This window comes from Diadema setosum, chromosome 11 (assembly GCF_964275005.1).
Source record: "Diadema setosum chromosome 11, eeDiaSeto1, whole genome shotgun sequence".
In the NCBI taxonomy this organism is placed as follows: domain Eukaryota; kingdom Metazoa; phylum Echinodermata; class Echinoidea; order Diadematoida; family Diadematidae; genus Diadema; species Diadema setosum.
The window spans coordinates 31,227,837-31,253,374 of NC_092695.1; the positions used below are offsets into that span (position 1 = coordinate 31,227,837).

General features: G+C 38.1%; 1 protein-coding gene and 1 pseudogene across 1 annotated transcript; one reads left to right on the forward strand and one right to left on the reverse strand.

Moving 5' to 3' along the window:
- The first annotated feature begins 4,130 nt into the window (after positions 1–4,130).
- LOC140234686 (protein SpAN-like) lies at positions 4,131–8,020 on the forward strand (annotated as a pseudogene).
- Positions 8,021–20,551: 12,531 nt separating this feature from the next.
- LOC140234687 (blastula protease 10-like) lies at positions 20,552–24,286 on the reverse strand. Its single transcript, XM_072314722.1, has 6 exons — positions 24,079–24,286; positions 23,000–23,220; positions 22,516–22,719; positions 21,698–22,048; positions 20,918–21,435; positions 20,552–20,681 (listed from the first exon to the last, which is right to left on the reverse strand). The coding sequence occupies exons 1-6, from the start codon at positions 24,221–24,223 to the stop codon at positions 20,552–20,554; spliced, it is 1,569 nt and encodes a 522-aa protein (XP_072170823.1). The 5' UTR covers positions 24,224–24,286.
- Between the last annotated feature and the right edge of the window lie 1,252 nt (positions 24,287–25,538).

Here is a 25,538-nt window from a genome sequence, read left to right on the forward strand (position 1 = left end):
ATATTGCGTGCAATAGGATTTGATATATGTCTGACATGATCAGAACAATTTAGATATTCATTTATAACAACACCCAAAAATTTTATACATGATTTTTCTTCAATTGCAATATCATCTATGAGTAACACATTATTTTCTGGATCTGTTCTTCTATAACCTTTAAAATGAATAAAACTCGTTTTCGACAAGTTGAGAGATAACACGTTGCTCCGGAACCAACGTGACAATTTCGGTAGTTCAGTATTCAGTTTCGAAATAAGACTATTGTAATCAGCATGGGAAAAGAATACATTGGTATCATCGGCAAAGAGAATATATTGCAATGAATCTGACACATTAACCAAATCATTTACATATATCAGGAATAAAAGCGGGCCTAAAATGGATCCTTGGAGGACACCACAAGTCATGTTAACGGAAGCAAAGTAGATGAATGAGAATCATGAACAGTATATTGATATCTATTTGATAAGTAACTAAGAAACCAATCAAGGGCGACGCCCCGTACAACATAATACTGCAATTTGGAAAGTAAGATACCATGATCTAGAGTATCGAACGCCTTGCTGAGGTCCATAAACACGCCTATCACGTGCTTATGGTTCGCCAAGGCGCTCGATACTCTGTCGTATAGTTTCAAGAGTGCAGCATCAGTGGAATGGGCTTTACGGAAACCATACTGATCAGGATTAAGCAAGTTATTGCGTGTGATAAAATTATCAACTCTGTTATACACAATTTTTTTCAAGAATCTTTGGAAAGGCAGGCAGAATAGAAATGGGGCGGTAGTTCGATATATTTGAAGGATCACCTTTTTTATGGATTGGTACCACCTAGCTACTTTAAATGACTGTGGATATACACCTGTAGATAATGAAAGGTTGAAAATATATACCAGTGGTATCAAAACATATCGTATTATTTTCTTCAATAAATATGAGCTGATTTCATCATGACCAGTTGCATAACTATTTTTCAATGATTTAGTGATTTTTAATATCTCACTATCACTTACAGGATAAAAGAATAACGTTTTGTGAAAACTTCTATTCAAAAAATCCCGAAAATCAATTCCATTCCTATCAATTTTCTTAGCTTGATTTTGACCAATTCCGGTAAAATACTCATTAAATTTGTTTGCATTTGTTAATGGTGTGTCATATGAACTTCTTCAAAATATAACATATCAATCTTATTAACACGACCTTTATTCAAAATTTCTTTGATTACTTTCCAAGTGGAATTATAATTATTTCTCACTTTTACAAGTCTATTATGAAAATATGATTTGCGAGATGCCCTTATTATTTCTGTCAATTTATTTCTATATTTCTTATATCTGTCAAAACATTCTAAATCAAATCTATTATTTATATGCAATTTATATAACATATTCCGTCTCTTAATTGACCTCAGAATACCATTCGTGATCCATGGGTGTTTTTTTTCTTCTGTTTAATATTTATTTCTTTTAAAGGCATATTCTTATCAAAATAATATAAAAATTTATTCAGAAAACAATCATAGGCAGAATTAACTTCCTCGCATACAAAAACGTCTCTCCAAGTTTCTACTGCCAAATAATTTTTCAATCTATTAATTGAATCAAAAGTTATTTTACGTTTAACATATTTGGTAGACTGAGAAGATCTTTTTGAAATCAAATTGGTAAAGATCAAAAAGATTGGAAGATGGTCATATATATCAGCATAAAATATACCTGACTTTAATGTATCTCGTTGCATATTAATAAAAAAGAAGCTGACTGAGGTGTAATTCTTGTCGGTTTATCAATTGTATTATAAAATGAATGTGATAATAAAATAGTCAGAAAGGTTGAAGTTGAGTTATTTTCAGTTGCCAGATCAATATTGAAATCACCCATTAAACAGAACATCTTATTGGAAGAGTTAATTTTCCTAAGCAGGGTTTCTAAGTCCTCAAAAAATAATTCCAGGTTTGTATTTGGGGGTCTGTAAATTACACATATGATAAAAGAGTTACCAGGTGTTACATCAACTTGAATAGAGAGTATTTCAGCACTGGATAAAGAGAATGTCAAATCATTTCTAATTTTGGGGACCAATGAATGGGTAACATAAAAACCAACACCTCCACCTCTGCCACATTTCCTGTCAGCACGAATAGATTTATAACCATCAAGGTTTACAAGATCTGGAGATGTATCATTCAACCACGTTTCTGTTACCCCAATGATAGAAAATTTTAACAGTATGGAGGACAGAGAATGAGAAAAATCATCAAAGATTTTTTTTTACTATGCTGCGAGTATTAACATGTAATAAGCTTAAATCGGAAGATACACTATAATCTGACATTTGATGATAAAATTCGTGAGGTAGAAAATATCTGCAGTTGCCATCTATATCAAATGTTGATCATTTGTGTTATCATTAAACATAGTGAACATGGGATATCAATGACTTATCAGTTATCGAAGTGCAGATGTAACGAAAGCATGGCTTTGCTACAGAGAATTGAACGAGGAGGAAGTAAGAGGGATAGGAGAAGGATGCATCACAAGGCACATGAACTAGACTTACAATGCAAATAGAAACAGAATATATCGTCAACATGTACTTATAAAGTATGATAGGATGAATTGTTCCTCTCCACTTTGTACAGAAACAGCGTAAAGACAAGTACAAGGACTGTGTTCTATACAGAAACCTTCGTGAAGAGATATCGTAAGTAGAACTTTCTAGGAGTCACGCTCTTTTGAACAACAATCTATTACACTTAATGATAATATCCATAACTGGCTGAGATACATCATTGGTAACAAAATAGAATCAATTGGGAGTGACGCATCCAAATTGTAAAGAATATGGCTACTCCATGATGGGTTATGCAAAATAGAAGCAATTCAGAGTAAAGCGTACAAAGAATGCAAATGGGCTGAGAAGAGCAAGAGTGTGAATGCAAGACACAGGCAAAGGAGGGCAGACAAGCATACAGATGTTACGAAGGAATGCACGTGCTACTCAATAAATGCATAACAAAAGCATTAGGAAATTGAGGTGGCTTAAAGCTACATTGCACTAATGAGTCAAAAGTCATAGGGGATACCGTTGTAGGTGCGCCATTTCCCTGCAAAGAAACGTAATTTGGTCCCTTTCGCGTACAACTCCTTCACTTCTCTCCCCCACTTTTTCTTCTCCTCCAGGTCAGGCTTCGTGAGATCGTCGATGACGTAGAACGACTCCCTTGCGAGATTTTTCCGTGCATTTTTCATGATCTCAACTTTCTCACGATAAGACAACATTTTCACCAGAATGTGCCTTGGTTGATCATCAGCTTTCCTGCCGTCACGATGAGCTCGCTCAACTTTCGTATCCATGCCAAACTTCTCCTTCATGATTTTCTCGACAATCTTAGGACAATCCTCCCGGGCGTTATCCTTGGCTTCAGGGACGCCGACGATGCGGAAGTTGTTCCTCCTGGAGAAGCGTTCGGCCTTGTTTACCTCAACTGCATGGCGGCTGAGCTGATCCTTCATGGATGAAACTTCCTTTTCCATTGCTGCTACCCTTTCCTCCAGGTGTTTGTTTCTCTTTTCCAGTTCGTCGGCTCTAGCACTCTGATATTCCACAGCCTTTTCCACATTCTGTATGCGATCAATGAGCGAGTCGACCGCTCTCTTGATCATTCGTTCGAAATCGGCGGTTGCAGCTCTAAAGTAGTCGTTAATAGACTGTGCAGAGAGTTCAGGTGCTTTCTGCTGCTCTGGCGTATCGGGGATCTCATCAACGTCAGAACGGGCAGCTTCCCCGACAGCAGTGGCGCCAAATCCTGTCCCAGACGAACTGTCGTCGCTACAGGTGCCGCCATCTTCCAAATCCAACAGTTTCCCACGTTTTGGATACCTTTTACGTCCGTCCTTGCTCATGGTGGAATTAGCAAATGATGATATGATAATAAATCCAGGTAAGTATTCCGAGAAATTAGGCTAAATCCAGGAAATGGAATCTAAAAATGGAGAGGACGATTCGCGTGTCTACCAATGACGAGGAGCCATTCTTTCGAGACGCGCAGCCTCAGAAGGATGAACCAATGGTAAGCACAAAAATCACGATTCAATTCAGTTGCTACTTCTTGTTTATTTTGTTCTCATTCTACATGTTCTACAGGCCTATATACAACCATAAATGTTGCCACACTTGTCCATGCTTGCTACAAAGATTACGCTGACCTGGAAACAAAAATAACGACAAACATCTCCATTCTCTGTGCTTTTCAGGAAACCCCTCCCCCAAAGAAAGAAGTGGATCTCCCCGTCTCGGAAGAGAAGCCAGTGGCATCCCACCAGGAGCCCAAAGATGAAGAAAATACTCCAGGAACTTTTCAGGGAGACATGATGTTGACTGATGAACAGCTGTGGGAAGTCATGGAGGCCATCGATGAAGAGAAAGCTGGCCGCAAGAAGAGGAAGGCTGTATCGAACACTTTGACCCGCTGGAATCAGAACATCGTACCTTACGTCATCTCATCTTCATCTAGTAAGTTCTAGCACTTTCTTGATATCAATTTTGCAGAAAGAACGTTGACAATAATGTGCCTGGGCTTACTTTCAGAAATCGTCCACAATTTTGTCACTTTTAGGCTTGCGGAAAATGTGCTGCAAGAGTAAGCAAGATTTTAAAGTTTAATATGAATATGTACCATTAGGTTAACATTTAGGGTATAGCAAAATCAGACTAAAACATTTATTCTGTAAGGTACTATGAGTAATGACGATATGCATTTTGAAACTATGCATTTAAGGCTCATTATTTTCACCTTGTCAATGGTCTTTCAGGTAATGATGCTGATGTGATCCGCGCTGCCATGGACCACTGGGAACAGCACACCTGTTTGAGATTCGAACCAAGAACCTCACAGCACGCCAGTCAACTCCGTCACGGAACCTACCTGAACTTCATCAGGGGCGGTGAATGCTGGTCCTATGTCGGAAGGGTGTTTTCGTCTTCACAAGACGTGTCCATCGGCAATGGGTGCGCTTACGTGAGTACACATTGTTCACTCTTTTTTTGACAGAGAGAGAGAGAGGAAAAAAAGAAGTAATGTCATTTGACATATTGAATAAAGAATTTCAGACTTCACTTGCAAACGAAAGCAGTGTGCTTAGGTGGGAAAGATGGATACGCATCGTTCAGAATTGCCGTATATATGCCGACTTTGACAGATGCGTTTGATTCATGTTATGTTATTACTCATCGATGGAGAAGGAGAATACTTACGGCATCTCTTCCTTTGATTATCTAACAAATAGCTCGGCATCGTCGCCCACGAGATCGGCCACGCCATGGGTTTCCATCACGAACAGTCTCGACCAGACAGGGACGATTACGTTACGGTTCACTTCGAAAACATCCAATCGGGATTCGAAGGCAACTTTCAGAAATATTCCTGGAACCAAATAACAACCAGCAACGTCGAATACGACATCGGATCGGTCATGCACTACGGGTCTCATGTAAGTTTTCTAGCATTCATATCTTTTAGTATATTATCTGCATTTAATTTCTTCATACTGAATGACTTATCATAAACTATAACCAATGAGACGCTATTCAATAAATATGTTTTAATGTTATTAACTTGCCTTCTCTTATTCCCTTCATACCATGCAGGGTTTCTCCTCCAACGGCCAACCAACCATCACCACCATCGACCCTCTGCAGATGCATCGCCTTGGAAACCGAGAGGGCCTCAGCTTTGCTGACATCAAACTTGCCAATCTCATCTACAACTGCAACGACGCCTGTACTAGCACACTCTCCTGCCAGAATGGCGGCTACCAAGGTCCCAACTGTGACTGCGTGTGTCCTCCAGGATTCAGCGGAAACCTGTGTGAGAACGGCGACGGCCCGACAGAACCAGAAGGATGTGTCTATACACTGACCGATCTCGAAGGAGAGATCACGTCACCAAACTACCCGAATAACTATGACAACAACCAGAATTGCATGTATATGATTGAGGTGAGCAATGTAAAATGTTGTGCAATCTTGCTAATACATGTTTTGAATTGCTGTAAGGCTATGTTCACTCATTACCTTTCATACGTTTTTATGTTATTACAATTAGAATCAACTTTGTAAACCACACGTTAAACTGACAAGTGTTGAAGTGATTGCTTTAAATGATAATGTTAAAGTTCAAAACCCTTCTCAAGACATCTCTGCTTAAAAAGTACTTCGAATAAATTTTTGGTCTTTCAAACTACAAAATTTACAGTACACATCAGTACAGTTCCTTTTCCATTATAGAGACAGTGCAGTAGTCATACTGACTATCGATTTAAGCACTGTATTATTGTTGGTGTTTTTATTATTATTATTATTACTATTATTATTATTATTACTATTACTATTATTACTATATTACTACAGCTACTACTACTACTACTACTACTGAAATTAACTTCAAAGGACAGGATATAAAATGTTTTCCCAATTCTACACTGGTATTTCCAGGGAGCTCCAGGTGCTACGATCACACTCACCTTCGTCGACATGGACATCGAGTCCCACACTACCTGCGCCTACGACGCCGTGGAGGTCCGCACCGGAGATGTCAGTTCGCCGGGCCTGAAGTTTTGCGGCACCGCCCTACCTGGTGAGCAGGTGTCGACCGGAAACCAGCTACTGGTGGCCTTCACCTCCGACTACAGCGTGACAAGGCGTGGCTTCAAGGTTTCTTTATGTTATGTCATCAATAATCCTGAACCTCCAACTACACTTCCGAGTACGACCAACGGTCTTGGAGAATTCGTCGGTACTTGTGGAGGAGATTTCTTGGGGAACAGTGGGACGATGGCCTCTCCAAACTACCCAGACAACTATGACAACGGCTTGCTATGCGTCTACACCATCGAGGTCAATTCTGGTCGTCGAGTCGAACTCATTGCAGCTTCCACGATTTCCTTATCGAGGACCAAAGGAGGTGCGGCTGGGACTACCTTGAGGTGGACCTCGGAGAAGGCGTCACGGTGCCTATGAAGTAAGTATTCAGCGAATACATTTGTCTTCACTTGAAAAGATACCTAAAATGTTTCATTTCAGACTAAAGATTTTCGTTTATGGTTTTATATAATTTATCTTGCTGCATTGTTGAAAAATAGTTTTCTTAATTAAGCTGGTGTTGTCTAATGTCATCAGTCAATGGTCCTTTTGTAGGACCTAATGCAGATGTACTTTTAATGCTATAATCTTTTTAAAGGACAATCATTGCTCCTCGCTAACTTTCTTAACGTCTCATTTACGTAGGTGGTTCATTAGTCTATTTTTATATTCGCCAAAGGAAAATGTGTATACGAGATTGCATTAGAAGCGCTGATTAGTAGCCGTTGTTTCAAAAGTGTCTTCGATTGCTTGCTGTAACACTAACGAAACAATTTTTCTTTCTTTCTGTGTTGTACCTTCTCAGGTTGTGTGGGGCCGACTATCCGACTGGTTCTCTAGTTCCTATTGGTAACAAAATGGAGCTGACTCGAAGGACCGACGCAAGCGTGACAGCTAAGGGCTTCGCTGCAATCTACCGTGCAATTGACATCTAACAGAGTAACTCGAAAAAAGAGCTGATAAAAATGAATTATGTTCACCTTAGAAAACATTCGCTCTTGCATCAAGAGAGTTGGTTGAAAGTGCATAAATTCCGTACAAGCGCTAACAGAAATCCGAATTCACCTGAGAAGACTATTGGCTTTTCGACCACCTTAGCGACGCTTCAGATTTTGATTGTTCGTGTTATTTTATCAGTAATGGAAAGTCTTACACTTTAACACAGTAATCTATGTCAAACCATTCAGTATTTTGATTTAGTAATATGTTGAAGCGTATCATGGACTGAAAAAAAAAATCCACGGAAATGATAACCTCTTACTGGATGCGTTGCTACAGATTCCTTCCATTTTTCTTCCAACGTGACACATTTCTATATTTCACCACGAATTGCTTTCTAGCAATCAAAGTGCGTGAAATGAAATTGCGATACATAGGGGAACCTAAAATATCGTAGAGATGATGTCTTTTTCTGACGGCTAATGATTGTCTCCCAGATAGTCATTGGGTAATCACATTCTTTTCTGCTTTCTAATGACTTATTCTGACTCATATCCCTCTACGATACACCGCCATGTCAGTGATCAGTGTATTAGTCTCTTGATTGCAAAGGACTATTGATAATATGAATTTAATGGAACTGTATTTCTTGCAGTATTTTTTAAAATAAAAATTGTATTTAACAAGTTGCAATACAAAAGTGATGCCATAACCTTATGAAACTCAAAGAGCCAATTAATTTTACCTCATTTTTAGTGTGCTGTGATAAAAAAAAAAAAAAAAAAGTCTGGAACGGCTGGATATGAGAAAATATACCATTTCAGTGTCGTAAATATTATATATCACTGATTAGAAATGCGAAAGTTAATTGATACCATCCGAAAGTCATATCTTATTTATTAAAAAAAAAGAATCCGTCTGGAACGGCTGGATATTCTATCATGATTTGAGAAAAGATTCTATTTCATGTTAGCTGTAGATCAAATGTTTTAGTCATTTTATGTCTTTTTTACGTTTTTATGCTGTTCTTGCAAGAATGTAAATTGTTGTACTAACATATATGAAAACAAAATTTCATGTCAATATGTGACAACTTGTCCGTCTGTGACGGCTGGAAACGAGTTCAGAGAAATGATTAAAGTTTGTTTGTTTGTTTTGATGTTACCATAACTCATGCCTTGTATACTGACTTTCTATATCGCAAGTGAAAGTTAACTTGTTGCGTGTGCTTATGTTAACAATGGAGGCCATGTGTCTCTGTGTGTGTGTGTGTGTGTGTGTGTGTGTGTGTGCGCAAGTGGGTATCTGCCGTCTTGCCTATGTTGCCTTGTTTGTGTAGATACCCTATAGCAGTGTCTTTCTAATAACATATACACGTGTATTATATTCGACTGTGTAATCCTGTAGCAAGTGCCATCTTTTGATCGAATTCGATTTTGACATATTTTCATTGGGGACACGTACGATATTTGGTAAATAAAAGATCTAAATGGGAATGGCATATTGACATTATTTTACATAACACACACACACACACACACACATATATATATATATATATATATATATATAGAGAGAGAGAGAGAGAGAGAGAGAGAGAGAGAGAGTGCGAGAAGGGCACGTCCATGAATGCCATCATCTTCTCGCACAGTATATATATATATATATATATATATATATATATATATATGCATATAATGTATATAGTATTTGATTTTGACATAGTTAAATGAGGGAAACGTACGGTATTTGGCAAATAAAAGATCTACAAATAGGAATGGCATAAATCACACACACATATGTATGAATGTATGCATGAATGTATGTATATATATATATATATATATATATATATATATGTGTGTGTGTGTGTGTGTGTGTGTGTGTGCGTGTGTGTGTGTGTGTGTAGAGGTATAAATATATTTGAATAGGTGGTGTGGCTCAGTGGATAAGACAACGGACTATAAATTAGGAAGTCTGTGGTTCGAGTCCCTATAGTTGCGGTGGTTGTGTCCGCGGGAACGGACTTATTCTCATTGGCTCGTCCTTCAGAGACGTAAAACCTCTATGGTTGCTTTCGATCCTATACCTAACAAGTCAAGCTCAGTTGAATTCAAATTGAAATTTAATACCTGTAATCGGATTTGGAATTGAACTTATTTTTATCGACCTAATACTTTTGCTTACTTACCTAATAAGTTTTGAGGGATTACTGCATTATAGCAGCAGCTAATTTCATTTCATTACAAGGAGAAAACAAAATGAAATATCTGAACGTGCCACCTACCCTATCTAGCTAATAGCATTTCTCTCTCCCTACGTAAACTGACACACATACTTTTTTAAAATACACGTAAGATGATAATGATGAATATACATTGATATATTATATATGTATGTGTATATATATGTAATATATATGTACATATATATGTAATATATATGTATATATATCTATCTATATATATATATATATATATATGTAATATATATGTAATATATATATTCTAAAATGACACATATTATTGTCAAGATGCTATATAATTGGAATTCAATTCAAAAGGACAATCTAGACCAAAAGATAAATAAAGCTATTCCATCGCAAGCTGTGTGGAAGCAGGAATAACCTAAGTGCAGTCGTTCCCAAAGTTGTCAAGTCATGAAAACTTTCAGATCCCATTTGTATCACTTAGCGAGGATAATGCAAATAACTGAAAATTGTATCTGATACAGATGTGTTGACCTACCCAACGGTGTTGTCTTGAAGTGAAGGAAAATGCCTTTGAAAAAGAATGTTTTATACCAAAAACTCTTATTTCTATCAATGAGGGTTCCGAACATGCTGTTCTCCAACTATATGGCACCTTCAGATCAAACCAATTCTACAATGTTCTAGGAAATTGTGAAGATTTCTAAAGAAGAAGACTACAGAGAGAAGGGAATGGAGGGGAAAGCGATATGTGGAGAGTGTAAGGAAGGCAAACAGTGACAGTCGTAGGGTAGCAGATTTAAGTACCATAGTACTATCAGACTATTACAAAAACTGCAACCCGACAAAGTTAAAGGGAACGCAAACCCAAAGAGCAATGTGGATTGAGTAAAAACATTAACATTAGTAGAACACATCAGTGAAAGTTTGAGGAAAATCAGACAATCGATACAAAAGTTATGAATTTTTAAAGTTTTGGTGTTGGAACTGCAGGATGAGGAGACTACTAGAGGTTATGACTTATGAGTGGACTACAATATAAAGAAAATATCAAGGGAATTCGATAAAAATTCATTTTTCATGAAAATTACAAATTCAATCAACTTGATACTGACATAGGGTAGCACTTATTCCCCCTGCTTTCAGAAAGCGGTTAGTCAAGTACTCTTTCATTTTGCTAGATAAGTGAATTTTTGTGGAATTCCTTTTATATTTTCTTTATATTGTTGTCCGCTCATACGTCATAACCTCTAGTAGTCTCCTCATCCAGCAGTTCCAACACCAAAACTTAAAAAATTCATAACTTTTGTATCGATAGTCCGATTTTCCTAAAACTTTCACTGATGTGTTCTACTAATGTTAATGTTTTTACTCAATCCACATTTCTCTTTGGGTTTGCGTTCCCTTTAACTTTGTCGGGTTGCAGTTTTTGTCATGGCTTCTCCTTGTACGTTACTTCAGACTTGTCATCAAAGGCGTCCACAAACAGCATCAAAAATACCAGAAGGAGCAACAACAGAAGAACTTAAAAACCCAAAAGGCTTGAAAGGTTATCATAAAATTATTATCAGCTTGTGATAAAAATGACAATTTGATAAAAAATGTCAGTGAAATAAAGAAAAAATGTGGGGTCTTTTTATTCAATAGAATTTTCTTATGTGGTTCTCGATTATCATTACCCTCTGGTCACATGAATCAGGCTAGTAAATACATTGATCTGGCTTGACTGCTTGGGAAGCTTTCATTTCTTCGGTGCCTCTGTGAAATACACAACGCTTTAGCAAGAACATGATTTTGTCATAGTGATAATGATATAAATAACACTAATGATCATGATTAAAACATGATGATAAGATAAATATTATCGTTATTAATTTTTGACAGTACTATTTACAATTACAATGAAAATGAACCATCATCATTACAATGAGTCATCACCATCAATTCAGCATTAAATTTTGAGCATAATGCACCACACACACAATATATATATATATATATATATATATATATATATATATATATATATATATATATATATATATATCTATATATATATATACATAATAATAATAAAAGTTCTGCGTCGGTGTGTAATAAATAGATATCAAGAGTAAAAACAGTCGTATTAACACCGCAGGAGCCACAAAAAAAAAAAAATAGGACTGACGTTTCTGTTTTGATGTCGTGACATTTTGTGTAGAAGCAAGCATGCATGAGGCGTCTACTCAGTATTTTCGCTCACAAAATCGCTATGTCACCTCCGGCATGTTTTATCTGCGAGCGCAAACGATCCATGAAATCGCTTCACCACGTCACTGGCCACGGGTGATTTAGCTTCAAGTATGTTTTCATATTCAAAGTTGTTGTCATCATTGATATCGATTCTTCTTTGTTTCTGGGTGTGCATGGGCGTGGGGTGGGAGGGACTTCAAGTATGCACGTGTACTTGGGTGACCCGCACCTCGTCATAGTTAATGTTTATGCGTATTTGAATCACATTTAGTCACTGAAATTCTATGAAATCCCACTCACATACAGGAAAAATGCTGAAGATTCCAATAAAAACACAAGTTCACTGATCGAAACCGGAAATTTGCAGCTATCGTCGTCAAACGCGAACGATGCGGTGTTGTTGTGCGCTAAGGAAGGGGCCCGCAACTCGTCACCCGCGCTCCCAGATAAGGGCTTTTTACACTTGTAAATTTTTGCTTAGCCCCGGACTATCGGTGGGGCTAAGGGGGGGCCTTAGCCCCACCGATAGTACGGGACTATCCTTAGCCCACTTTCTGTTTACACTCGTTTTTGCCAAAGTGGGCTAGCCCCACCGATAGTACGGTACTATCTGGCCCTGCAAAATAGCAGGGGTTAGCACCGCAATTGCGGTGCTAGCACCGCAATTGCGGTGCCAAGCAAGTGAGTGTAAACAGAACGAAAAAATAATCCTGGGCTAAGCGACGGAGACGAAGTGCGACCCTCACTGACCAATCAGAAACGAGGTAATCAAGTGCTGCCGGTGCGTGCGTGTACGTGTACAGTACACAGCGTAATTATGAATATTCATGTGGTTTGGAAAGTCCGGGGCTAAGAAAGACGAGTGTAAAAAGGTCAGTTTTCTCCTTAGCCCCGGACAAGAGATAGTACGGGACTAATTGGCGAGTGTAAAAAGCTGAAAAAATTGGTACGGGACTAAGGATAGTCCTGGGTCAGAGAAAGTCCGGGGTTAAGAAACACAAGTGTAAAAAGCCCTATAGACGAAGTACGTAAAAGACGTGTGCAGGTGACCGTGATTCTCCCATAGATGATACGAATGATAGACACACACGTAAAAGATGCGTGCGGGTGACCGTAATGCTACTTATAACACGTATTCCTAATAATTTCAGATTTTCGCGAAAAACCCTTCGGTTTTCACCACAATTTGTTTGGTTGTGGTACTCCTGCCAAGTTTCAAGTGTACTGAACACAGTCCCAGGCATTAATTATTGTTCAGTACGCTCGTAACAATTTTAAACAGGGTGACGTACGGTATTCGGGCCCCTGGTGAGGTGCGAGCACCTCACTATACTCTCAGCATCCGAGTCTCTCTCCTCTTCTCTGTGTCTGTTGCCCGTCTCTTCATTTGATAACTATTGTACATTTTAAGTACGACAAAATGTAATATTCTTCAAACCTGTCTTGATTAATTATGTTTTAATCATGCTTACACTTCTTTGGTTCCTCCAGTTCATTTTATATCGAAAGTGAACATATTCATATTCTAAAAATTGTAATAATCTTTACGGCACATAAACGCTTTGAAATAAAAAAAAAAAAAAAATCAGCTTCCTACATACGAACCCCCTTTCATAATAATCTATTCGTATTTTGAATATGTTAATATAATCATAATGATAATGTATACATAATATTCACACATACTTCTATAATGATCCAACAACATCTAATGAACATTTAGCTAAAACTTTACTACATTTCCAACAACAAACGTGGTGATTTGAGTCCTAGTTACCTGAAATAATAATTTTATGTGGTAATCGGACTTTTTCCATACAGACAGACTTCCCTCAGAAATATAAGTGCGATTGTTGTACTTCCGGCGAAACATGGAGGTACCATTCCAGAATTAATTGCATATATTCTGTACATCCATGAATGATCAGTAGCCTCTTAAATTCAGATGACACTAAAGCGGCGGACCAGTTTTTTTTTTTTTTTTTTTTTTTTTTTTTAAGTGAATAAAGACGAGAAGTTGAAAGGTTCATGGAATCTCGTAATTTTGTCAAGCGATTATTGAGATCTGAAAGGCTACTGAACTCACGGAATTATTCAGATCATTGAGTTTCGGCGGAAATGCGTTCCTAAAGTTTAATCTCTTGAAGTATCTCAATTACGTCATGTTGTTTGCACTTCATCGAAAACTCTTATCAGAACTGTCTTTGAGCAATTCTATGAAGAAAAAGAAAAACAGTTCTTTCGTGATGTTTACGCGAGCTTAAAGCTGGAGAAAGGTTTACCAGCGTTTATAGAATTGAAGACGAGACAGTCACGGTTCAAATTTAAGTTCGATGACATTTATGTCCAGCAAGCGATTTACAAAAATACAGATATCAATGCAATCATCTGAATATGTTTGGGGCACACCTCTGAAAATGAAGAATGTGTGGTGAGAGTATAACACCCATTGATGTAATATTAATATGACTTTAGTAATGTGTATCATTATTCACATATCATTTTGTGATAAAACGTACCCCCCCCCCCCCATTTCAACGAATTTGCGCGCATTTTGTTTTCAAATATGCAAATAAAAACAAAAAGGATGAACAATAAATATTCAGGGACAATGTGAATGGCTACATTGTGATATCTGTCAACTTTTGTCCTGCATTCACCTATCACGATGTGCTAAGTTTATGGAGGTGAACCGAATGGGGAGGGTGTAGGAGGGGGTCTGGTCCGCAATCTGGTAAACACTTTTGTTTGATTATTCTGCCAATTTTCAATAAATTGTTTAACTTAATTCATTTGAAATGTCCATGAATACAAAATCTTTAAAAGAATTTCAAAATCGAAAAATAAAATAAGGGAGCCTACGTTTTATTAATCAAAAGGGGATAAAGGTGAACACATCCCCCCCCCCCATCTCTGCCTATTATCTACTTTTAGATCACCAGTGATGTTCGGGGTTTTGTTCTTTACTGTGATATAGGTTGTCACCTGGCCACTTATCTTCTTTTTCTTTTCTTTTTATGGAAATCATGGCTATCGTGGCTATAGATCCTTGCGATTGCAATGTCAAGTAAAAACTATTTTTAGTGGTGAATGTCAGATTCATCACTACAACTCATATCATAAACTTCCTTTATGCCATAGATTTCAGTGATTTATAAATGTTTTGTTGTGAACAGTTCGTTCTCTAGGCAGGACACCTCAGAAATGTTCGACAGTTCAGCTGGTCTATTATGTAACCTACTTTCCACCATCAGTTTGCAAAAGAAGCTCTTTTTACCTGAACGAGGTACATTTAACAAAAGCGCCTTTATTCCATGATAATTCCTGCACTTCTTTAATCGAAAATCGCTTTTAAGAAAGATTACATGGACTTAAAGGATAAGGCGTTCTCAGATGATGGATTAAATGAGCTAATTCCTTCGACAATTCTTATATGTATTTCGAGGCAAAGTATAAAGGAATGGTTTGAGACAAGAATTCATACGCTGTACAAGTATTGCATAGATCTCACGTACCAACGACCTACTTAACAACCACAAAATCCTTGATTATACCACCCAACCAACCATAAGAAAAGAAAAGTAAAACGTTCAGACAAAATATTTCCCGTTAGAGTCCATAGAGATGAATTTAAGAGGGAGAGCGCGAACTGCGCACGCCGCGCGTGCAGTTCTACTGTGCGAATTTGAAGAGGCCATGCGCCATCTTTAATCCGGACAAAACGTTGCGCTTTGTACGGATTCGCAAAGCTCAATACGTACAATGCTGCGTAGAGCTACGAAAATTGAGCCTCTTCCATTTCAGTTTAATTCATTTGCATATTATTCAAAGGCGAACAGTACATTGTGTGTAGCACAAATCCGTAACATGCACAAAATGCCAAACGACATTTGAATTCAACAAAAGAGATAATTTTTATGCAGTAATCGTCGTATTTCAAAAGTCATAATAAATATAGTTCTCAGCATCAATATTGAAATTGAAAATAATGAGGAACTGACCTAGATGAATAATCATTTAAAGAAAAACAACTTAAATGAGTAATTTTGTAATGAAGCGCATGCATAACGCATAGTATATAGATAACTATTCATTTCCCGAGCGCCTATTACAGAGATCTCGCGAAAATTCTCGGTGGCCAATAGACAGGGCCATCCAACTAGCTCGACTTCCACGAATCATACGGCCCACGAGCTAGACATTGAAAAGAAAAGTTGATGTCGAGCTCGTGGGCTGTATGAATCGTGGGTGCCGAGCTCGTGACGATTGTGATTAATGTGAAATTAAACACATATCATGTAGAAAAGTTGAAAAAAAAACAACAACCTAGACGAACAATAATAAAGTGCTGAGTTTGAAAGATTCACACATCACGAAAACTTATCGAGCATTATCCCATTTGTGAAAAAAAAAAAGAATTTTAACTGCGAAATCATTGACACCAAAATGAAAAATATGTGTGTACATATAGTATACATCAATACGACCGAGATATACATTGTATTTGTAATACTAGTCAATGTACCCGTGGAGTGCCAGAAATCCTCTATGGGGATTCACCCAGAAATGGTCAAGGTCACTGGGTCAACGGAGGTCCGGTCCGATCTTGGCCAAACTCGCTGGAAGCATAAGTAGGCGTACACCTGGGAATAGTTCGGTGAAGTAGGCCTACATAGCGCCCTCTATCGGGTGTCTGATTATATTTCTGGGGGAATTCCCATATTAGTAGGCCTACATAGCGCCCTCTATCGGGTGAAGATTAGTTATTTGACCTTTGACCCCTGTGACCTTGACCTTTTCAAAAATGAACCCCTTAAGGGCAATTTCGCGGTCAACCTGCATCCACCCATTAAGTTTGATGGAGATCGGACCAAGGACCTGGGAGGAGTAGACGAACAAACAGACAAACGTTGCTCAAATTATAGTATGATGTATGTATACAAATTATATTTATGTGTGTGTGTATAAAATTATATATATATATATATATATATATATATATATATATATATATATAAAGATATATATATATATATATTGTATATATATAATATATATATATATATATATATATATTGTATGTGTGTGTGTGTGTGTGTATACTTGTATTACCATTAAATATCTCTTCTTTTTTGTCCTTCTTTATGTTATGAATTATTGTTTTATACAACGTGCCTGACTAAAATTTTCAAATGCTTATCACCATCACGTCATTCCTCTCAAGACTCCTTGCCTTGATTGCAGACAAATTTAAAATTATATTTTGCTGTGTATGTCTTCTGATTTCAATCTTATTTTCCTTTTCTGTCTACCTGCCTATCATATACCTATATATCTATTTCTACTCCGTCATATTTGCCTGTCAATCGGCTTGCAGGTCCTTCTGGGGGTGTTTCATCAATTTAGTCAGCGCTGACAAGTTGTCAGTCTCTGACAATTTCAGCAAAATCCTTGGTTTTGATTGGGTGAGAAGCTTTGGTCACTGTCTGTTACTGTGGTGATTGTGAGAGACTGACTTGTCAGTGCTGACAACTTTCATGAAACGGTACCCAGGTTGTTTAAGGTCATGGTATGTTGCAAAGCGTAGGACAACACCAAACATATTTTGTTTAGTTGAATAAAAAAAAAAAGTATAGGTGCTTTAATTCTTTTTAACTGTGAGACAAGTGAACAGAGATTTGCAGAGGAGGTCTTACTCCTACTTAAGATTCATCTCATTCTGCTTTTGTCTTCTTTGTCACTCTTTATACCTCTGCCTCTCTATCTCTCTCTCTCTCTCTCTCTTTCCCTATATCTATCTATCTCTGGGTAATTCTCCTTCTCAGTATTTCTTATTCTCTCACCTTGCATCTGTTTTCACGAAATGTTTTGTCATTGATTGATTTCGTAGGACGCCGTAGAAAATATTGTAAGTTATTCTTAGTCAAATGAAATGGTATAATCTATGCTATTTTACGTGAAACTAAAAAAAAAAAAAAAATAATAATCTGCGATAAAACGTACACCATCATGATTAAGGAATAACACACCAATCATCTTAGATACTTATTAACAGCAACAGTAAAGAGGAAAAACACAAACATTCACGATATTCGATTTTGATTTATTGAACTTGTCGAATCAATCGAACATTTCCAAATATAAAGCATGATAAAGAATTATAAACCAGCCGTACCGGACGGAAATTCCACACACCATCTATAGTAAAGTATGATACAAAGATCAGTGAGTAGTTTTGTAGGTATATGTCAAATTACACACTTTTCTCAATGTAGGTAAACAACTGAAGGAAATTAAGAATGGATCATTTAAAGACCTACAAGTCTAAATATTCAAGTTTGAAGTTTACATAATATCACCTATAAAAACAAATGCATAAACCGCTTAAAATCTAAACAAAGACAAATTTCTTCAAGTACATAATATACTATGTAGAGATCCTGCCGTTCCTGACGGATTTCTCGCTATGATATATATCGTTGCACAAAAAGGAAAGCTCTTCAATCAAAATGCATTCATTTGGCAGATTGAAATAATGTACATGAAAGTCAAGATACAAACCTTGTACTATCAAGAATTTGTGCATTGGCACATTGCAATAATATACATGTATGTCAAGATACAAACCTTGTACTAACAAGAATTTGGACGGATCTAAGGCAACACTCAAATACCCAAAGGCAGGGCTCCACACTAACTTTATCTTTTGGTGGCCCGATGGGGCCACCAAAATCATCAATTTCAAAATTTTGGTGGCCCGAGAGAAAAATTTGGTGCCCCCCCCCCAAAAAAAAAAAACCAACAATGAAAAACATTGATAAAAGTCCTTTTTTTTAATGAGTCGCACACTCACTGCATGCATTTATGCATTTCCAGCGCAAAAAGTTACGAATTTATTGACATACTTTTCAAAAAATTTTGGTGGCCCGAGGCGGGCCACCAAATTTGCCCTTTTCTGAAATTTGGTGGCCCGACTTTCATTTTTGGTGGCCCCGGGCCACCGGACCACCGTTAGTGTCGAGCCCTGCCAAAGGTATACTGATTTATACCGTACAAGGATTTTAGATAAAGACAGCCAGCTGAGGATTTTTAAGACAATGCTGAAACTAAATTCTCTTTCATCAGATTATAACGCAACATCTTCATGCTGTTGATTACTGTTGTGATACGCTGCTGAGTGAATGAAATCCAGAGAAACTGAGTGAAGGAAAATATCCATATCACTGAGAACTGTATTCCATATCCTTGTAGTTGTAATCGAGCGATAGAGATGAAGATATAAAAGTATGAGATGATTAAATTAACCAAATAATGATGAAGCTATTGGAAAATATTGTTTTGGAAAAGGTAATTCAATGTTTGTGACTTAGACGACTTTGTTATATAGGGTCTTATAAAATCAGCATCTATGATATGACTGTGCTATATTATATCAACAGTATCCCGTTTATACCGCGTCAGTCTAGCCTCGTATCAAAGTGTTTCTATTCCTTGCAATTATTCTACTACTTACAGACACCGTCACCTGTTTTTGTCTGAGTGTAGTTCTTCTGGCAGAATCACCATTCAAACAGAAATCTATAGTTTCAGTTGATAACGTTCTATCCTAGAACTTTGTCACTTATAAAGTGTCTTTTCATGCAAATCTAACCACTGCACGCAAGATACCAATTTTTGCTTGACCCATCATTACATTGTAAATTAAGAGAATGTCTTCCATTAGCCCTTCACATTGCATCTTGTAATAGAAATTTCACTCTATCATCTTTGCAGCTGTAGGTGCAAACCAAATTCTGATGAAAGCACGGTCTGTTAATGAACAAAGTTTAAAATACATAACGCTCTTTAGGTAATGTTTGAAGGATTATTTGAAGCATTCCTGTCCTTGTCAGTATTTCTCTCTTAAAGAGAAAATCCACTCCCAAAATGAATAAATTCTACACGAAAGAGAAAAAAATCCATACAGAACATTTCAAAAATAGCAAAATTTGGATTTGAAATCACATATTGTCTGGAATGCCCCTTTAACAAAATGTTGACAAAGTGTAAAAGTTCCGGATGTATTTTGACTATTTAAACAGCGATCATTCAATTCAAATTTGCCTTCGGAGACCGAAACTTATTCCAGGCATCTATGGACTAGACATCTGATAAGTGGGTCTCTCTATTTTTTCGCACTTTAAGCAAGGTTATACATGTACTTAATTTCGGCCACTTCTGTTTCTTTTTTACTACAATGTATAATTATTATAACGTCCTCAATTATTGTAGTCTTCTCATTGCATTTTGTTCTGTTTACCTTATTCTCTGTTATCAAAGGAAGTGAAACATGTTTTGTCGAAAAAAAAATGAAATAAATTTTTGAAATGAATTGAATTGGGGAAAAAAATGATAACTTAGGAGAGCGGAATCAATTCCAGACTCCTAAGGACTACACATTGATCAGTACCTTCACATTTGCCTTGGGTCAATGCATTACTGTGACCAGTCGAGAAACACTGATGCTTTCTTTGGTACGTTCTTACAGATCGATGGCACGGTAGACTGCTGCGAAGCCTTTCTCCGTCACACTCCCATCGGTCTTCAGAGTCAGCTTCATTTTGTTGTCGAGTGAAATCAGGTAACCGGCTGGATAGTCACCTCCACACAACCTGAAAACGTAATCGATCAAGAAGCAAACGTTACATACATACCTGAGTACAGTATTACAATTTGACTTACAAAATACTGATGTCTTGAAATTAGTTCCATATACAAAACTGTCAAGGAGTAAATCATCATGAAACATACCTTCATACATGAATCGTTACTAGCTGTTATGGCAATTTGATGTCAATATCGAACGTGTTAGACATTTCCAATAGATCCCAAGATGCTGGATACTCACTTCATTGGCACCTTGATCCCTTCTCCAAGGTCCACCTCAAGAGAGTCCCAGCCGCACCTCCTCTGATCCTCAATCAGCAAATCGTGCAGGCTGAGTGCGACTCGACGACCAGAATCGACCTCTATGGTGTAGACGCACTCCAAGTTATTGTCGTAGTTGTCTGGGTAGTTTGGAGAGGCCATCGTCCCACTGTTCCCTGAAAAATCTCCTCCACAAGTACCGACGAATTCTCCAAGACTGTCAGTGGTGCTAACAACAGGGCTACTGGTGACGGTGCCACCGTTGATGACGTAAGTAGCCTTGAAGCCACGCCCTGTCACGCTGTAGTCAGAGGTGAAGGAAACCAGTAGCTGGTTTCCGGTCGACACCTGAACACCTGGTAGGTTAGCACCACAGAACCTCTGTCCGGGTAAACTAACATCTCCAGTGCGGACCTCCACCGAGTCGTAGGCGCAGGTACGGTGAGGCTCGATGTCCATGTCAACGAAGGTGAGTGTGATCGTAGCGCCTGGAGTTCCCTGGGAAAATAAGTGTACGGAAGAAAGTAGCATGTGAATTCCATTTTTTACAGTCTTGATCTAGTTTTCATATCTAGTCATCACTGTAGAGACAGATAATAAAATGATAACGTCAAAATTGAAACATGGCAACAGTAGCATGACTGGCACGTAGTTGAATGTTATCTACACATTAAAAAAAACACAAAAATTACAGGGCCAAATACTCGTATTGAAAACAAGATTAGTGCAAAAGGGATGCAGTAATTTCTAGATGCCTTACCTCTATCATGTACTGGCAACTTTGTTCATTGTCATAGTTGCGTGGATAGTTTGGTGACATGATCTCTCCCTCGGGATCGGTCAGTCTATAGACACATCCTTCGGGTTCTGTCGGGCCGTCGCCGTCCTCACACAGGTCTCCGCTGAATCCTGGAGGACACACGCAGTCACAGTTGGGACCCTGGTAGCCGCCATTTTGGCAGGCCAGGTTAGTGGTACAGCCGTCGTTGCAGTTGTAGATGAGATTGGCAAGTTTGATGTCAGCGAAGCTTAGGAAATCCCTGTTCCCGAGGCGACTCATCTGCAACGGGTCGATGGTAGTGATGGTCGGCTGGCCATTGCGGGAGAAACCCTATTTGAGAAGAGATAGAAATAAAATATTTACGGTATATGTACTAGATAAACATTTACTGACATCAGGGAGGTTGCTACTCCTAACTACAACACAAGGCGCTTGCTTGTTTATTTTGTTTGCGGAGTTCTTCACCTCCCACACTCACATACACAATCACATATTTGTTAAGACATGTTGAATTTGAATGTGGGCCTAACTAATGTGTCTATACATGAATGCATAAATACACAAGCATGTATTAGTTGAATTATTTACCTAACCACTAAACATTGTGTTTGAAGAAGAGCAAAGGCGTTTTCTAAAGTTTTATTTGTGCATACATTTGATCTAAAAGTGATTAAGTTCAGTAAAGGTTCCAATCCCATAATCGCTATATCTAACATGTTGTATAACAGGACTTGTCATTTCTCTTTCTTTTTCAAATATTTTTTTTTTAATACTTGGTTTAAACAAAAAACACTCACATGAGATCCATAGTGCATAAGGGATCCAATGTCGTATTCGACGTTGTTGGTTGTTATTTCGCTCCAGGAATATTTCTCAAAGTTGCCTTCCAATCCGCGTACGATGTTTTCGAAGTGGACTCTGATGTAGTCGTCCCTGTCAGGGCGAGACTGTTCGTGATGAAAACCGATGGCGTGGCCGATCTCGTGGGCGACGATGCCGAGCTGTTGTTGACAATAATAAAATGAGATGAAGCTTTCGATTTATCACATAATACAATCATGTACGCATAGTTTATTATCATTCACGGCTGGTTTTCACATCTATTGTTTATGTCAAAACAGATATGTTAAGAACATTATTTCCACTTTCACTGGCTGCATCTCACTAAACTAGCGTCTATTGTCTACCATCTCCGTTGAGTTCAATTTAGATTTCGATAAACAACATCGTTCAATAGACAATCTGCTATACGCGGAGCGTTCACTAATTCTACGAACTCACGTATTCGCATCCCGATCCGATGGAGATTTCCTGAGCTGTGTTCGAATTGATTGATGAGGAGAACCTTCCAACGTAGGACCAGCATCCACCGCCCTTGATGAATTTCAGGTAGGTTCCGTGTCCAAGTTGACGGGCGTGCTGGGAGGTTCGAGGTTCGAATCTCAAACAGGTGTGCTGTTCCCAGTGGTCCATGGCAGAGCGGATCACACTTGTGTCACCCCCTGAAACAAAAGCATCCCTTATTAATGTGTCTTGATTTAAGTCTCCGACCTATATCATACTTTCAGCAGATGTGCCATATTTTTCTAAGTATTTTTTTTTTTTTGGGGGGGGGGGAGGAATTGAATTCTGAAATCACACAATGGTCTTACACTTGAGACACAGTGAACAAGGAAATTAACAAAATGCAAAATATGATAAAAGGTTGGTCATTACAAGAAAATGTGTCAGCAGTATGTACCTAAAAGGCAATTCTCTATAACATGTGATGTGAAGGAACCGCAAAAGCAAAGCTTGTAACCGCGTGTTCCATGTTTTACAGCTTTGATAGACTAAAATGAACTGAAATTGAAATACATGTATAAAGATCAACACAAATATGCCGAAGTAATTTGAAGCATAGTGGCTAGCATAAGCCATTTCACTCAGGAATTTTTTTAAAATTCTATTAAAATAAACAGAAAATCATGCTATGTAGAAGGCTTTGAGTGAAATGAACATCCCAATTTTGTTCATGTGTAAGTGTTTTGGTGGGTTTTTTTTTTATACTTTCGTAGCCTCGTAGATCGAATATATCCCCATCGAGTAAACAAAGAGCTTGTTTATTGCTTTTGTGTTCATAGAATTTGTTCCAGGAGTATTTCAGATGTTTATTGTAGGGTGCTGGTCTCAAATCGTCAATGTGTGTAAGTTAAAGATATTTGACCACGCCAACGCAAATGACAACAGAAACAATATCTGCACTACAGTCCTGTTATCTTAGCTAAATCCAGACAATGTATTTGGTAAGACTTAAGTATGAAAGATGCGTGGTTTCAAAGCTGTTCGTATGGTTTTAAGCGCCATTTTGAAAGACTTACTTGAAGCAGCTGAGATAACGTAAGGTACGATGTTCTGATTCCAGCGGGTCAACGTGTTCGATACGGCCTTCCTCTTCTTGCGACCAGCTTTCTCGTCATCGATGGCCTCCATTACTTCCCTCAACTGCTCATCAGTCAACATCATGTCTCCCTGGAAAGATCCTGGAGTATTTTCTTCATCTTTGGGCTCTTGGTGGGATGCCACTGGCTTCTCTTCGGAAACGGAGAGATCCACTTCCTTCTTAGGTGGAGGGGTTTCCTGTCAACAAATGAATGACATGCCACAGGAATTGTTATTTTCGTATATTGTTGATGTGTTTCAACATATTATTGACAGACATAAACAGACCCTTTAATTATGGCAATGGCAGCCTGACAAGAAAGAACATTCCTACAAGTTAATCAAAAATAAGTGGTATCTAACAGTATTAAAAGAAGGAGAATAATGACACCCAGACACAGACACAGACACACACACACACACATTAACGGTCCTTCGACTCTAGAACCTACACAGGAAATGTCGGGTCACCATGTCCTGAAGACAGCTAGTGCGTCTGAATATTTGCCACGTACTCCCCAAAGAAAAGTAAAGAGTCGGCGCTTACCATAGGTTCATCTTTTTGCGGATTGGCGTCTCTAACGACCCTTTGTAGAACGCCGCTGCCGACCGGGACCCCGAGGGTAGCGGGGACAAGGAGGGCTATCAGCGCAAGTACTGCATACGTACAAACTCTCATTGTGGTAGCTTTGTTGGCCTGTTGTGCAGTAGTAGGGAAGTTTCTTCAAAACGGTCTTTTGTACATCAATCTTTCTCGCAGAGATTGAGTGTTGATATCTTGTTGTGCTCCTCCTGGGATAGCAGGTAAAGGTGTGCTCTTCTTGAGCAATCTGAAGAAACTTGTCCAAATCTGCCATATTTATATTCTAGCTAGAGAAAGGAAAATCAAAGAAACTTTTCACTGTCTGTTTACCGTTATCTTTCACCACAAACAGAGAGACCCAAAACTAACAGCGTTGCCCCCTTTCTTTGTTGCCGTTTGTCCAGCGCGATTTACGTAATAGGCGACGAGGTCAAAGAAGGTGACAATATAGCCCTGCTGACCTAGGTATGGGTCAGTGAATCGATTCGGGGAACAAAAACCCGAAAAAAACCCTATTCCGCTTTCATGTGGCTCGTTGAATACGTCACAACTTATTACATCCCTTTATACCCATTGTGAGACGAAGACCGTATTCCACAGGGTTAACTATCATTGCATTATAAGATTGGCCAAAGTCAGTAATTTGGAAAAAAGAAAGAAAGAAAAGAAATGCGTAGATTTCACTGGTACAATGGTCTGCCAAGAAGTCATTGGTTGAGTTTTCCTTTATGTCTACATAGTAATCATTGTTATTAGGACTCAGAAAAATCCCATAGACACAACAGTGGAATAATCACATTGATCATTCAACAACAA

Coding starts and splice junctions, on each gene's coding strand:
- LOC140234687 (XM_072314722.1), bottom strand. CDS start 24,223: ATGATGTTGACTGATGAGCAGTTGAGGGAAGTAATGGAGGCCATCGAT. Junction 21,436..21,697: donor GTTGCCAGTACATGATAGAG/GTAAGGCATCTA, acceptor TTATTTTCCCAG/GGAACTCCAGGCGCTACGAT. Junction 20,682..20,917: donor GGGATCAAGGTGCCAATGAA/GTGAGTATCCAG, acceptor TTACGTTTTCAG/GTTGTGTGGAGGTGACTATC.